General features: G+C 32.0%; 2 protein-coding genes across 4 annotated transcripts in view; one reads left to right on the top strand and one right to left on the bottom strand.

Annotated features, from left to right (window-relative positions):
• The window catches only part of LOC136024727 (glutamic acid-rich protein-like), a 133,395-nt gene extending 131,301 nt beyond the window's left edge, over positions 1–2,094 (top strand). Inside the window, exon 5 of the mRNA XM_065700156.1 lies at positions 1,605–2,094. Coding sequence (XP_065556228.1) covers positions 1,605–1,727 — 123 coding nt within the window. The 3' untranslated portion in view covers positions 1,728–2,094. The remainder of the gene's footprint in view (positions 1–1,604) is intronic.
• The window catches only part of LOC136024726 (E3 ubiquitin-protein ligase RMND5A-like), a 69,317-nt gene continuing 53,835 nt past the window's right edge, over positions 1,848–17,329 (bottom strand). For 2 of the 3 annotated variants that reach the window (XM_065700152.1, XM_065700154.1), the window contains exons 7-9: positions 16,006–16,108; positions 13,555–13,715; positions 1,848–5,075 (exon numbers count right to left, since the gene is read on the bottom strand). In XM_065700152.1, coding sequence (XP_065556224.1) covers positions 5,012–5,075; positions 13,555–13,715; positions 16,006–16,108 — 328 coding nt within the window. In that variant the 3' untranslated portion in view covers positions 1,848–5,011. The remainder of the gene's footprint in view (positions 5,076–13,554; positions 13,716–16,005; positions 16,109–17,329) is intronic. The other variant, XM_065700153.1, reaches the window with a different exon arrangement.

The raw sequence follows: 17,329 nt of genomic DNA, 5'->3' as shown, positions 1-17,329 counted from the left end.
GTGTCCCGGTCGTCATTTATATGTCCCGGTCGTTATTGTGTCCCAGTGTCCCAGTCTGTAATTTCTCTTTGAATGTCCCGGTCATCATTTATATTCCCTGTGTCCCGGTTTTTCGGCTTGAATACATTCGTTTTTGAATTGGTATACGATGACTAACTTCATGACGACATACAGCTCAATCCTTATAATGACGTCAGTCGACAGACAGACAAACAGCTTATTTATATATATATATATATATATATATATATATATATATATATATATATATATATATATATATATATATATATATATATATATATATATATATATATATAATATATATATATAGAAGATATATCAAGCATCCCATTTTCAGAGGCAGCGATGCCACGCTGTGGTGCACTTTTTTTGAGAAACAGAGAGAGAGAGAGAGAGAGACAAAGAAATTTATTAATGAAAATAACGTTTACATCACCTTTCAACAATCATCAGGAGAACCCAATGGTATCCCCTGATGATTATTTGGTTGTGTTTTTGATGATTGTAAGATGGTCGTTTCCATCCTTATAATCTACTAATATATATTCAAAGTTCACCTATAAATCAAAATATTGATTCATAGTGATTGTTGGTTGATATAAATATTGATACCCTTGATTGTTGGTTTGGATGATTTTATGAGGGCTGCTTCCATCCTTATAATCTAACAATATATATTCAAACTTCACTAATAAATCAAAATCACATAATGAAAAAAACAATCATTAACAATTTCCCAGAAGGTAGCTTTTCAGCCTACTCTTAAACTGGCTAACATTATCTACAGCCTTTATACTCCTCGGGGGAGAATTCCACAACTGTGGTCATGCAAAACGCAAAAAAGGGTATAAAAGGGGATTTGCTCTAAAGGTGCACGTAGTCCAAGCAAAAAGAACAGTTAATGTAGATAGTTGTTTCAGAGAGACATTGAGACTTGATGAAATTGTCTATTCGTTATTTTAGAAGAGGGCTGGTAGATCTTTGTGCAATGGTGGAAGGGGAGCAGTAGCCTTAAAAAATGTTGCTTCATAGCATAATTTTATAACTCTTCGCTAGCCTTTAGATATATATATAGAAGATAGTTTTGGGGGTGGGAGTTATAGACTAATTTTAGCGGGTAATAGCCATCCTCGATATTTAAAAGGAAACGAAATGGAAGAAAAAAGTTTTTTTTGATTAAACAAAAGTGATATTAAAACTTAAGAAGAACATAAATTATTCCAAGCACAAGGGGAATGCCCACTCTTCAGTCCTTCGCTGTTTACACTAAAATTCATTTTTGATTCCAACACTTTAAGAACAATTGCTCAAACATAAAGGGGATTGGAAAGGTATAGAAAATACCTTTAAAGCATTATAAGACTTTAGAGTAAAGAGCAGGGAGTTGAGGAAGGGGTAGCCACACTCACACACAGAATAATTGGTGTCCTTTTAATTTTAATGCCACTCTTTTCTTTCAATTGAAATAACATTTTTTATTTGACATGAAACAAGAATGTAACACTGCCATCTATGACAAGTACCTCTTCTACGACTTGTTTGGGAAATAGTTTATTAATACTGTTTTTTTTTTTTTATAGAAATCAAAAGAACAGAAGAAGAGGCTACTGAAAAAGGAAAGAATGCACAAAAAGAAAGAGCATGAGAGGAAGACTCATAAGAAAAATGACAAGGAGAAGAAAAAAATTTCTAAAAAGTATTAGTGTCAAAATTTTTGCAATTGACCTTATTCTAGGTCAGCGCTGCCACGTGGATTAATTTTTGCCATGGAGATTTCAAAACATATTATCAGCAAATGATAATTTTACGCGTCATTTCTTTAAAAAAAAATTCTTTGGATTTTTTGCCATAAAGTAGAAAATTTTCTCAAATATTTATTGTTTGCTGATAATAATGACGAAATGGAAGGACTAATCCAAAATAGTCTACTAGAGGCGCTGACCTCGCCTAGGAGTCATTTGAGCTGTTGGTGATCCTATACTTTCAAGAGTTTCGAAAATTTTTTCTTTACATTCAAATTCAATTTTGTAATCAAGTTGGTATCTATAGATTAGAAATGTGTAATTTCTATTGCTTTTTTCATTTCGCAGACCACCTATCCTAGAGTGAATGCTAGTGGAAATATTGGATGCGTTTTTTTTTGCTACTATCATGATATGTACTAATGAGGAGGGTTGATAACCGTCAATCGTAACAAAAAATTGTTAAGTTTTTCTTTACTCGATTCATCTGTGAAGATGAAGAGTTAATAATTTAAAAACTGAGCAAACGGACAGCCCATTTTTTGCAGTGGACATTAAACTGGCCTATCCATAGCTAGATACGGCGGCCTGCCGGCCGAAGATCTCATAACCAAAGTATTCCTAGATACAATGATTGCCAACTTGATATTTTTCTTATCAGTTTTTTTTTTTCACGCAAAGGTAGGTAGGTAGGTAAGTTTTATTTTATCCACAACACAAACATAAATAAAAAAATGACAACACTAATAAATTATTGCAGCAAAAAGAAAGTCCTAAGGACTTGTGCTGCAATTTCACATTATGATTTATATCTTATAAATAAATATCTAAACATAACATCTCATGATTAGCCACCTAGCCTATCATATATATAAAAAATAACAACACATACACATGAACAAAATACAACAAAATAATCATATTAAATATCATTTACCGGTATTCAGCCCCCACCCCACATCAATAAACTGCAAAAAAAAAAGACATCAAAAACCTTCTGCCCTTCAAAACCTATTACTTAAATAAAATATTTTCAATTTATTTTTAAACCCATATAAAGTGACAGACTCCCTGATGCCAGCCGGCAAACTATTCCAAACAGAAGGCCCCAGATTACGAACCACATATGATGATCGAACTGTTTTTTGTTTGTTCATGACTTAAAAGATGTGAATTTCTTGTATCATAATTATGGTACTCCTGATTCATGGAAAAATAATCATGAAAATACTCAGGGCATATGTGTTTCATGCTCTGGAACACAAAAATTGATGTCTGGTAGTCACGAATCTGACCAACATTTAAAACATTACACCGGGAAAAGCTAGCAGTAGCTTTGGATTCAACCTGCTCTTTTATGTCCGCAATCAATCGAATGCTTTCATTTTGCAAAATCTGGATCCTTTTGTAATTAGAGAAGAAATTGCAAGCCCAATGAACACAACCATAATCTATATAAGGATGAACAAGGGAAAAAATAAATGATTTTTAAAGTCTTGAACGGAAAAGTTTTTTTTACACGTCTCGAAATTCCTAGACCCCTAGCCATTTTAGCACCAATAACACTACAATGCTTTATCTAAATAAAACCCCAAATACCTAATTTCAAAAACTTGTTTAATGGGTAAATGTCCAAAAAAAATGTTATTATTATCTTTAAGTAGCCTACCTGTTCTACTAAATATAATGTAATTTGTTTTAGATGCATTAACTGCTAGGGAACTATCTACTGTAAAACTGCGCAAACGTTCAAGTGCCAAATTAGCCTTATGTGCAACCTGCACCAAACAACTACCAATTACTGTTATCGCAGTGTCGTCCGCGAAAGAGGTCAGCGCTTCAACTCCAACATGTGAAGCCAACGAATTAACATAAATAAGATAAAGTAGAGGTCCCAGCACGGAACCTTGAGGCACTCCACACTTAACACCGAACTCTTTGCTTGATATATCTGATAAAGCAACTTTGATAATCCGGCCATGCAAATACGATGAAAACCACTTTAAACAAGTACTACCTAACCCAAGCCCACTTAGTCTACTAAGAAGAGTATTAAAATCAACAGTGTCAAAAGCCTTACGGAAATCTACAAAAACAGTTAAAGGAACCATATTATTTTCAAACGCATTATCAACAAAACTTAAAAGATGGTGTACTGCATGACTAGTGGAATGTTTACTTCTGAAACCAAACTGTCCATTATACAAAGTTTTCTTCGAATCCAAAAAATCATACAATCGTTTATAAATAACTTTTTTATAAATTTTACTAAATAAAGGTAAAATGGAAATTGGTCGCCAATTACAGGGATCTGAGGGGTCCCCACCTTTATGTAAAGGTATGATTTTAGATCGTTTCAGTTCCGACGGAAAGAATATAGATCATTTCAGTGTTAAACCTCGTCTTGATTGACATTATCCGCCTTGCCAGCGTTAGGGTGGATAATCACAGCGACTTGACAGCCAATCATAGCCGTCGAGATTTCCGAAGTAAGTAAGCAATACGCCCAAACCGGCCGACCAAACCGGCGGTGATGATCTCCCTTTCATGACCCTTCAGCTAGGAAGGGAAATGGGGGGTTGGGGGCCAACCATCCTGTGCTTTCACACACCCTTCCTGCTTACCTTCCCCAGATTTCTCCAGGTACCCATGTAGAGCTGGTTCGACTCTGGCTGAGCTTATAGAGTCACGCCACTGACCCCCGTCCCAAACTATATAACTGGTCACTATTGGGATTGAACCCTTGGAAAGAGAATTCCCACGCCAGCGCGCCAACCACTCAGCCAGGATGGCCTGATTTATATTTTCGAGAAAATCTATTCAAGATTTTCGAAGGCTGTCCAGTCATAGTTGGCTACCCAAAAACGATCCATCTATAAAAATGCTGCTGACAGGGTGAATGATGTTAATAAAGACGAGGATTTAGAAATTACGAATTTCAGTAAGGCAGCTCTATTAAGAAAGGTCAAAACCAAAATTGTCTCTCCAGCGGTTATGTGTTGCCACTTGCCACATATTTTGCCACCTTGTGAACCGCGTTTTGGTCTTTTCTTGCAGCAAAGTATACTCTTACCTGCGACTATTTTTAAAGAAAATATAAAAATGAAGGTAAAAAATTATGACGTTTATTTTGAATTTAGTAAAATGGATCGGTTCACCACATGTGTCTAGTCCCTTAAAATATAGCCAGTTAAACTTTTCAGGAGGGGAAATTACAAAATCATTAAAAGTATATACAAAGAATTCTAGAAATAAATTTGTCTTGCGTCAGCCGGATTCTGTTCCATAGGACAATAAGGACACTTGAATCTGAAAAAAAAATCACACCTATTTATTAGAACAATAACTGGAATTATTTATCAACACCAAACCAAAAAAATTTAGATTCCGAAAAAAAGAAAAATTGCAAGAGATTCCGAATGCTTTGGACTGATGATCATTTTCCATCCTTAGGTATAAAAAAAGAATGAAAAGGAATACTTAAGCCATTGCTACAAAAACATGAAGAAAAAAAAAGTCAACTAGACATAGACTATAGGGCAGAAATAAGATAGAAAAAATAAAACAAAATATGCTACCTAATCAATGTTCTTTCCAAATGTATAATAGCAAACACTGCCACGATTGTCTTCCTACTTTTTCTCTAATGGGATCGCAGATATTGCCCTAGGCTTTATGCATAAGTTTGTAGAATTTTATTTGATTCTTTTAATTGGCTTTACTTGGTATTATAAACCAACTATCGAAGAGAAATTAACACAAAATCAATTGCAAACCTAAAAAATCAGTGAACTTGTGTATACAGTGTACGGTTGAAATTAGCTGGTACCCTCCTTGCTGGTACGCCATAAGTTTTGCCAATTTTAAAATTTTGCCAAAATTTGTAAATTTTGTCAATTCATAATTGTTATACTTTATGTCTAATGTAACATATTCTGTACTAAATACATATTCGAATTTTACGTATTTAAAAATGTATTTAATATACTTCAAAATCTATTAATAATCCACTTATATGAGTGCATGGACAAGAAGCTTTTATTAGTAACATACTTAATAACATATATTTTAATAACATATATTAATAACAGAATAACTTATTTTCCAACCTTTATCCGAAACAAAAACAAACTAAATATTCTCCCATAAGAAGACGTTTTTTCATCCTGTGGACATGAGATTCAGTTTTCAAATTGAACTCTTATCAGAAGCTGGCTTGGTTCCAAATTGAATTTTTTTTTTTAATTCCTTAAACTGAATATTCAACGAGCCTAAAATTCGACTGCATGGCAACATTCGTAGATCGAGTGATGTGAAAATCAAAAGCCGAAGCAAAATTCAATTCCCGTTAGAAGGTGGCTTGATTCCAAATTGAATGATTTTTTTTATTCCTTCAACTAAATAGTCGATGAACCAGAGATTCGTGAATCACATATTCGCTCGCACAGCATTTTTTTTTTTTTTTTTTTTTTTTTTTTTTTTTTTTTTTTTGATCGAGCGAGTTAAATCCGGAAGCCAAAACGAAATTCGACCCTTCTAAAATTTTAGCTTCAAAATCGGCACAATGAATCACCACAATTATGATGAATCACCACATCGAACTCCAAAACCCAATTAGACTGAACGTACTTAAACTACAAAATCTTCAAATGGTACACAGGAAGAAGGACTGTTAAGATGGACCACTTGATCTATTAAGTTATACAAGAGGCAACCCCCTTGTCCAAAAGAGGCAAATAAATCCAAAGAATCGAAATTATTTTCTTCATTTTTTTTTTCATTATGTCTGGCCGATTCACTCTAAAAGCCAATGGATAAATATAACACTACCCACTAACTATATTTTTTATGCTCATAAATACATTGATTAAAAACATTATGCAAATTCAGCTCAAAAAGTGATATTGAGGTTGCAACCCCTCTCATAGATGGTCTAGTTTATTAACTACAATATCATTCTTTACAAACATTTCAGATACAAAATCTTTCTTGCATGTCCTCAAGGAGGAGGTTACCTCCTTGAGGAGATTACCTCCATCTCATCAAAAAGATGAGATGTAGGATATTACCCCTCCTCCATCTCACGCCCTGTTATTTGGACTCCATGCATATGGCTTTGTCTTAACAAGCCACAAAGCCAGCACAATTGGCTTAACAAGCCAGCACAACAAGTAACAATACAACAAAGCCAGCATATGGTTTTGTTGAGTGTTTGTTAATACTGAATATTAAATAAATAAATAAACGAAAATAAAATATAAAAATATGAAAATATAAAAATAAACAAAAATAAAAATATGTAATTCAGGAAATAAGATCCAAGCTGGTAACTGAAAAAAAAAATCACTAATCAAGGTAAATACAGTTCAATGATTCTGTACAGAATTTAGTCTCTTTGATCAAACAAGGCCATGTGAAGTCTGTTTATCCTGTTGCTTAAAGTGTTACGGCGTTAAACGCCTCAAATCTTTTTATTTTCGATATTTGAAGTTTTTACTTTATTAAATTAACAAACACAAAATCTAGACAAATCACTAAGGAAACAACCCTGCAAAAAAAGCTGATTTTGTCGGTTTTGTTTGTTTTTATATATAAAAAAAGGGTATAATTCTAGGATATACAAACACCACAGCTAATTTTGCTGTTTCAAAATTATCTTTATCTTGGACTCTGAACCAACTGTTTCTGAAAATAAGTCTAGAAATTATAATGGAAACCAAAAAAACCATTGAAGTATGTAGCTTGTATGTCGCTTGGGAGACTGGAGCACAGTTATACAGGAAAGTTATACAGGAAGTATGTAGCTTGTATGTAGCTTGGGAGACTGGAGCACAGTTATACAGGAAAGTTATACAGGAAAGTTATACAGGAAGTATGTAGCTTGTATGTAGCTTGGGAGACTGGAGCACAGTTATACAGGAAAGTTATACAGGAAGTATGTAGCTTGTATGTAGCTTGGGAGACTGGAGCACAGTTATACAGGAAACTACTCTGGAAATCAATTAGAAAGAAATTTTCTGAATGTAGGGAGGTAAGAATTTTGTAATAACAGTATCTAGTTCAGAAGAGGGGATAAACTTGACTTGGTTAATACAAGACGAAGGATTTTGATTTGTTATGATGAACTGCCGTCGGGTGTGAATATATCGACAACAAGCCTGTATCAGGGGGGTAGGGTTTAGGGGGTGTAAATCCTAGAAATGTTCTTCTGACTGGCAAAAACGTTAGAAAAATGAATATAACCTATTTTTATGCGTTTTCAGATTTTTTTTGTACCCCCTCCCCCAAAAAACCCTTATGTAAATCCCCTAAAAAAAACAATTCTTGGATACGACTCTGACTGATAAAATGTGGAAGCAACTGAACGTTCGGAAGTGGTCAAAAATTACTCACAAGTTAAAAAGGAATATACCATATACCAGTGCCATTCTAATCGTGATTTAGACGCCTCAAATTGCATCATTTGGGGTAGTTGAAGTCCTTGCTTTACCAAACGTCATGGATACAAAATCAAAACATCCTGGCCTCCAATAATTTTTGATTGTGCGCTCATTTTGTTTTTTTTTCTGTTTTTCACTTCTTTTTTTTTAAGTTTGTCAATTTGGCTCAATTATTGGCAGCCTTGTAACACTGTTCCCCCAAGATTTTGTGAGGGGAGTCATTATATAGTCATACCTATAAATCTTGTGCTACTATGTCAAAATACGTCACTATAGATGCGTCACTAAAGATACAAAATAGATACATCACGAAGTACAAGGCACTAAATTTCAAAAGTAAGCTAGTAACATCTTGTATATATATAAAAATAAGTTGTCTGTGTGTGGATCTGTGGATCAGGTGACGTCATGTTTGTCCGCATATGACGTCTGAATTATTTCACACTAATACAAAAGAAGAAAAAAACTAAAAAAGGTAAAAACTACAAAAAAAACTAAAAAGAAAAAAAAACTAAAAAAGCTAAAAAACTAAAAAAAAACTAAAAAAAAGGTAAAAATCTAATAACTAAAAAAAAACTGAAAAAATAAAAAAAGGCAAAAATTACAAAAAAATAAAAACTAATAAAAAAACTAAAAAAAGCTAAAAAACTAAAAAAAACTAAAAAAAGGTAAAAAACTAAAAAAAACTAAAAACTAAAAAAGAAAAAAACTAAAAAAAAGGAAAAAACTGAAAAATAAAAGAGAAAACGAAAACTAAAAAAATATGAATAAATATACATAAAAATAAGTTGTTTGTGGGTTATGTCTGTCTGTCTGTCTGTCGAGTGACGTCGTGTTTGTCCGCATATGACGTCTGAATTATCTTCTATATATATATAAAAATAAGTTGTCTGTGTGTGGATCTGTGGATCAGGTGACGTCATGTTTGTCCGCATATGACGTCTGAATTATTTCACACTAATACAAAAGAAGAAAAAAACTAAAAAAGGTAAAAACTACAAAAAAACTAAAAAGAAAAAAAAAACTAAAAAAGCTAAAAAACTAAAAAAAAACTAAAAAAAGGTAAAAATCTAATAACTAAAAAAAAAACTGAAAAAAATAAAAAAAGGCAAAAACTACAAAAAAAATAAACACTAATAAAAAAACTAAAAAAGCTAAAAAACTAAAAAAACTAAAAAAAACTAAAAAAAGGTAAAAAACTAAAAAAACTAAAAACTAAAAAAAAAAAACTAAAAAAAAGGAAAAAACTGAAAAATAAAAGAGAAAAAGAAAACTAAAAAAATATGAATAAATATATATAAAAATAAGTTGTTTGTGGGTTATGTCTGTCTGTCTGTCTGTCGAGTGACGTCGTGTTTGTCCGCATATGACGTCTGAATTATTTCACACTAATACAAAAGAAGAAAAAAAACTAAAAAAGGTAAAAACTACAAAAAAAACTAAAAAGAAAAAAAACTAAAAAAGCTAAAAAACTAAAAACTAAAAAAAACTGAAAAAACTAAAAAAAGGCAAAAACTAAAAAAAAAATAAAAACTAATAAAAAAAACTAAAAAAGCTAAAAAACTATAAAAACTAAAAAAACTAAAAAAAGGTAAAAAACAAAAAAAAACTAAAAACTAAAAAAGAAAAAACTAAAAAAAAGGAAAAAACTGAAAAATAAGAGAAAAAGAAAACTAAAAAAATATTAATAAATATAAAAAATATAAATATAAATATAATATAAATTAGCAATCAACAAAGCACCGAGACACAAATGACGACCGGGACACAGGGAGTATAAATGACGACCAGGACATAAGTAAAAAAAAAAAACTAAAAAATCTAAAAAAATGGTAAAAACTACAAAAAAACTAAAAACTAATAAAAAAACTAAAAAATCCAAAAATCTAAATAAACTAAAAAAGAAAAAAAAGAAAAAAGGAAAAAAATAAAGGAGAAAAACAAAACTAAAAAACCAATGTATATACAGACCGGGACACCGGGATACAAATGACAACCGGGACACAGGGAATATAAATGACGACCGGGACACAGGGACACAACTACAATGGGGACGCCGGGGGGCACAGGGGGATATAAATGACGACCGGGACACCGGGACACAAGGAATATAAATGACGCCCGGGACACTCAAAGAGAAATCACAGACTGGAACACCGGGACACAAATGACGACCGGGTGGGACATAGGGACACAACTACAATGGCGCGTAACTAATATGGCGCGTAACGACTTACGCGCGCGGGGGGGCTTGGGGGGGCGCGAAGCGCCCCCACCAACTAGGTGTTGGGGTGGCGCGAAGCGCCACCCCAACAGCTAGTATATATATAAAAATGTAGTGTCTGTCTGTCACTAAGTATGACGTCAATATATAAAAAGAATAACTATAAAAAATTAAAAGAATTAAAAAGTAATCCATAAAAAAACTGAAAAAAACTAAAAGAACTAAAAAAAAAAAAATAAATAAAAAAAACTAAAAAAGAGAACAACTAAAAAATAAAAAAAATAAAAGAAAAGAAGAAACTAAAAAAAGACAAAACTAAAAAAGAAAAATAAAGAAAAATAAGGAAAAACTAAAAAAATAAAAAGAATAAAAAAGGAAAACTAAAAAAGAAAAAACTAAAAAAAAGAAAACTAAAAAAAAGACAGAGACAAAAACTAAAGAAAAAGAAAAAAATTAAACAAAACAAAACAGATAAAAAACTAAAAAAAAACTAAAAAAGAAAAAAACAAAAAAGACAAAATTAAAAAACCTAAATTACGTAAAAACTGAAAAAAAAACAAACAAAAAAAAACTGAAAAAAGAAAAAAACTAAAAAGAAAAACTAAAAAAGAAATATACATGACATCATATTCAATATGACATAAAAAAAAAATAATAAATAAATAAAAAACAAAGAAAAAGAAAACTGAAAAAAGATAAAAATCTATAAATGACGTCATGTTTGCAACGCGAAACCAGGCTTGCGGCTGATAGAGATAGTAAAAAAAGACGGTGTGTCGTTGTATTACAAAAGCAATGCGTGTATAATTATCCCACAATCTCACCAAAAAGGGAACACCAGGAGGATACACCAGAGCAACGCAAAACCAGGCTTGCGGCTCAAAGAGAAAGTGGCAGATTAGGAATGTTCAATTTACGTCATCAATTCGATCCAAAATGACATAGCGTTGCCGGGACCCAGAACACAAGGGACAATGTGAATCCATATATAGAGGCCTGCCGCGTGCCATGCTGGGGCCCGGCGGTGAAGCCACCGGGACCCAACACTGTCTGCGGTTAGAACACAAGGGACATTGAGAATCCATGTATAGAAGCCTGCCGCGTGCCATGCTGGGGTCCGGCGGTCAAGCCGCCGGGACCCAACACTTTCTGCGGTTAGAACACAAGGGACAATGAGAATCCATATATAGAAGCCTCCCGCCGGGACCCAGCTAGTTATAAATAAGATCCCTGTTGTATAATAAGATAAATAATACGAGACAAAAATTACATATAAGACAAGAATAAAAAAAAGATAAGGAATAAATAAGACAAGAAACAAATGAGGAATAAATAAATAAAATAAAAGAACAATTTAATTGTGCTAGATTAATTTAACTGATTTGGTGCATTTATATATAAAACTGAACGAATTTCCTCTAGAGTTTATGAACATAGACAAATAAAATATTAATAGTTTTGTCTTGATCATTTCTACCTAATAAGTACAGTAGATAAGAGGACTTCCTGGAAAGGATCGGACTTCCGTAGAGCAACAAAGTGGGGTTTATAAAATTCCATGTACTTGTGGAAGCTCTTATGTGGGACGTACTAACCAGAATTTAAGAACGAGATTGCTACAACATCATAATTCCATTTCATCGTCTTTAAAGCAAAATACCAAACCTGAAGATTTCACGTCGGCCCTCGCGGAGCATATCTTTAATTTTCCAAATCATTTTATTTTGTTTGAGAATGTTTATTTGATTTCTAGGGACCAAGGTTTAAAGCAAACTTTCAGGGAAACAATCGAAATTAAAAAAAAATTCTATTCAAGAATAATTCCATAAACAGAGATACAGGTGAATTTGGATTGAACTCAATTTATGATAATTTACTGAGGTCAAATAAAGTAAATATCACTTCACCTAAGAGCTATAACCTCTGTCCACGTAATACGTCAGTTAAATCTAATGAACCGGAACCGAAAAGGTCAAGGAGATTTGCCTCGGCTGTTGCATTGAAGAAAATAAGAGCAATAAACTATATGTAATTAGTTTATTAGGTATAAATTCTGTTTATTTTTATTCATGTCTTTTAGTTTTACTGCTGATGATGAACACTGTATATGTGTTCGAAATATCCAGTTAAATAATTTTATATTTCACTGTCAATAAAAAGGTATCATCCCTATTTTTGAACTGTTTTACTTTCGTCATAAGTACAGTATACAAAAAAATAAACACGGTAAGAAATAAATATTAAAACAAGTATAAATAATAGGCTATAAGATAAAACTAAATAAGAAAAAATGGAGGAAATTAATTAGTTACTAATAAACTGTTACCAAGAACCATTGAAAAATTAGAGCCGTGATTCCCAATGTGGGGCACAGGCTCCATTAATGGGACATGGTGGGTCATGGGCAGGACGTGCAACCCTCGGCCGATTATACTTTAGAGTCTTAACTTCGAAAAAAAATAATGCGAATGACATCACATCCATATGCACTTAAAGAGAAAAAAATATACATGATAGTATTTTTATGATGCCATACATTATATAAAAGGTGTTGTATTCAGAGAATAGTTTTCATTAAAATAAAATATGGTTCTAGTAAGGCTGTATCCAGGGGGGGGGGGGGGTAGGGGGTTTGAAGACTCCCTCGAAATGTTTGTCCGACTCGTAAAAACGTAGCAAAAATGAATATAAAAATTTTTCGAAACATTTTTTTAAAGCTTTTTTATCCCCCCCCCCCCGAAAAAAACTTTTTGTAACCTCCCCTCCCAAAAAAGAAATCCTGAATACGACCCTGGCTTCGATCACGGCCCGAAGAAAGATAGTTAATGGCTTTTAAAGCTTCCTTCAGGTGGAGATACGTAAAATTTTGAATAACAAAATTTTAAGATCAAGAGGGGACATCAGGACTTCGGGATTTTAGAAATGCCTAGAAGGGGCATGACCCAAAATCAGTTAGCAAAGGCTAAACTAGAGCCATTAAAAATAAAAAGAAAGAAACAAAAACACTTTTTTCTTCGCTTGTTTTATGTATTGACATAGCGGTTGGATTTAAACTATTATTTTCATAAAAGGTCAATGACAAATTTGCCGGCAAAATCCAAAGAAAAAAACGAAAACAACTAACTTCACTTGCCTGCTATTGGATAAACGTGCAAGGGCGTCTTTTGATATGGCATGACCACAGACAAGACGGGTAGGAGGGTTCGATTCTGTACTTTGCTGTCGCAGAATAGGGCAAGCAAAGATCGAATGAAATCGACATTTTGTCCCAAGATCAACTTCGATCTAAAAAAAAAAAAAAAAGATCCACAATGGGCGTTACACGGCATACAAAACTAGAATAGTCTTATTTGACGGATTACAACACATTAAGGAAATAATAAAAACAGTAAAACAAGAGTAAAAAACCGTTGGGTACTTGGTTGTTACCGCTTTCTTCGTCAGTTTCTTTCAGCTTAGCGAGAGACAAGGCAAAGAGAAGTGACAGAATAGATGGGAAATGTATAATTTGGGCTATATATTTGCACATTAGGGGGGTGGGGGTAAAGTATTTGGACAGTGTGAAGTTAGAACATCATTCTTACTTCATAATATGCTGAATAATTATAAATAACACATTTTGCATACATACCCGCTATACTTTGTCCCCACCCCCACTAATATGCAAATATATAGCCTGAATTCGTTTCTAAAGTATTATATTTTTATCATTTTTAGGTATATTTCATTAGGCCTAACCTAACTTCACTTCTTGAGTGGTCGGTGCTATAACAGACAAGTACCAACAATTGAATAGAGAACCCAAAGAAAAGAAGAAAAATAAACACATCTTTAAATAAATTAACACGTATTATCAAATCCAGACGGCGGGTGAGTAAAAAAAAACGCTAGGTCGATTTGTAAGTAGAAGTAAATGTAACTTATTTATAAATACTGAATTCGTTTAAAATACGAAAAATACAATTTAAAAATGGCTTTGAAAAACTAAAATCTACGCTACCAGGCACTTGGGTATCTCATACCCCACCCGTCCCAACTAAGAAAAATGTTTAGCTATCTGAGAAAATAAAAATTTACTTTAAAAGACACACAGGTGACAAAGATCCAACTACCCACCTCCTCAGTAGATGATGCCTATGATTAATAATAACTTATTATTATTTCCGTTCCAATAATCTAGGTAATAAAAGAATTGGGTCAATTTTTGTATTATAAGTGCAGAAAGAACTAGATGTTAAAATTATTAGTTAAATTAAAGTTAAAGTTAATTAGATGTTAAAGTTATAGTTGTACATGATATTCCAGTGCCCGACTAGCGATGAAGAAAAAAAGACATCGGTACAACACCCAAGCAAAAAGTGATTCTCCTTGTTGTTTAAGGTGGGGGCTGCAAGTTTCACAGGTTCTATTTTTGTTCATGACAATTCCAATGGCGTACACTTTGTCTTCATCCTACACCACTCACGAGGTGTTTCAGGTTACTTTTCAAATTGTCTACAAATTTCGTTTCAAAATAAAATTTTACAAATAAAATTTGTAACAATAAATTTATTGTAAGATTACAATAAAGTTATAAAATTATAAAATAATTATAAATAATAATATAATAAAGTATAATATAATAATAAAATATAATATAAAATATAATATAATATAAAATATAATATAATAAAAAGTATAATATGTAATATAATATAGTATAATAATATAATAATAATAAAAAATAATAATAATAAATAATTATAATATAATTATATAATAAAATATAAAATGATATAATAATTATACAATAAATAATAATAAAGTTATAAAATAAGTTTACAATAAAGTTACAAATAAAATTTACAAAATAAAAATTTCAAATTAAACATAAAAGAGTAATCGAAATAATAGCTACCATTCCTGAATTAGCTATAATTGGCAAGTTTTCCTCACTAGACAGTTTTTCAAAGCGTTTTTGATTTTTTTGTAACTATGGGCCGTGGTTTGTTCTTTATTAGATTGCAGCTACCACGATGTACATAAAATGGTTCAATTTGTAATTCTGAACCGTTTTATGATGAAGGTAATAAAAAATATTATGATAATTGGAATTTGGAACGTATCCTTAGAATCGCTTTCAAAATCATAACCTTCAAAATTCCTTTTTAACGAAACTCTACTTCTTTTATCAACTACTTGGATTTGTATTTTTTCTCCCCTATCGCACCCCCTCACCCATCATAAATATTCAAGCATCTAAAAGAAAAAAATTCACCAGAAAATCCAGAAAACTATAAATGGGTACAACTTGGAATCGAAAAGGCAGTCATACATCTACCCATCAAAAATGAAAGAAATAAAAAGAAATAATTAAAAGTACATATAGTTTGTCTTAAGCAATCTAAACTACTAGGAAGTCAACCGAGTAATAAAACTACTGAATTAAATTTTACTTTTTAAGAATTTACTTTATTAAACTCAACTAAAGTTTTGCTATTTTACAATCAAAATTTGAACAATTGATTCAAATGAAATACTAAAAATGTATAATAAACTATTAATAATAATGAAAGAAATAAAAGGAGTTCGGTACCGGTAATTCATCTTTGGAGGTCCACATTCCTTGAACTTGTCTCTGCATCATCACTTGTTTTATGCTAAGCAGAGCTGGAAGAGTGACACAACCAGCATTCACACTGAAATTTAACAAAAGACAATCAGTTATTCATTAAAATATCAAAATGAAAATTAATTAATTAATTTCAAAATGATTAATTAATCAATTTTAGTATAACTGATAAATCAAATAATGTTTAAATAAATTATAAAAACAGTAATTTACAATCATTTATATTCCAGAGTTTGTATAATAAGTCTTTGAAGCGGATATTTATAAGGACTACTGCCATTGGTATTAGACACAACCAGCAGTCACACTGAAATTCAACAAAAACATAGACAATAATTTACAATTAATTAAAACATCAAAATAATGTAATTAATTAATTGATTTTACGTAACCAATTAATTAACTGTAATAACTTATTCTCCTACCCTTTTTATAAAAATCTTTAAAGTAGTAGGTTGTAGGGACTCATATTTTCATTTTCATTAGTGAAAAAGTTGTGCTTATTATAAAGTTCAGTTCTAGTTTTATTAAATAAAAAAGGATGTTTTTTCTACAGAGCAACATTAAAACTTAAAACGAACAGAAATCAATACGTATATAAGGGGGGTCACCACCTCGTCAATACTTCGCTCTTTACGCTCAAGTTTAATTTTTCCTCAATTCTTTAAGAATGACTCCTGAATCACAAACAACGTTTGATTAGAATAAATAGCTCTTTTGAAAATACAAAAAACTAAAGCGTAAAGAGCGAGGTATTGACGAGGGGGTAATACCCTTCATATACGTAATTATTTCTGTTCTTTTAAGTTTTAATGTTGCTCCTTACTTTCAGTTGAAAAAAATGTTTGTTTTACTTAATTTCTAGCCATTTTTTATATAATGCTGGGAAATCCGGCTCCCCCTCAATGGAAAATTTCCTTCACCCGGAAGTAATTCCTCCATGGAAACATCATCCCACGTAACCCCCACCCCCCACACACACACTCAACAGAAAAATTCCCTCTGAAAACGTATGTATGCTTCCTAATAACTAATACTACATGTAAACAATGGCCAGAGTTCATAACTTGCCCATTGAGTTTGCCCATTCGTTACCACGAACTGTTTGATAATATTAAATAAATAAAAACTAGCTTTTTTAACTGAAAGTACGGAGCGACATTAAACTTAAAACAAACAGAAATTACTCCGTGTATGAAAGGGGCTGTTCCCTTCTCAACGCACCGCTCTTTACGCTAAAGTTTGACTCTTTCTCTCAATTCTAGTTTATTAAACAGTAAAAAAACTT

This window comes from Artemia franciscana, chromosome 3, assembly GCF_032884065.1.
Source record: "Artemia franciscana chromosome 3, ASM3288406v1, whole genome shotgun sequence".
Taxonomy (NCBI): Eukaryota; Metazoa; Arthropoda; class Branchiopoda; order Anostraca; family Artemiidae; genus Artemia; species Artemia franciscana.
This window is presented reverse-complemented; position numbering and strand designations above follow the sequence as displayed.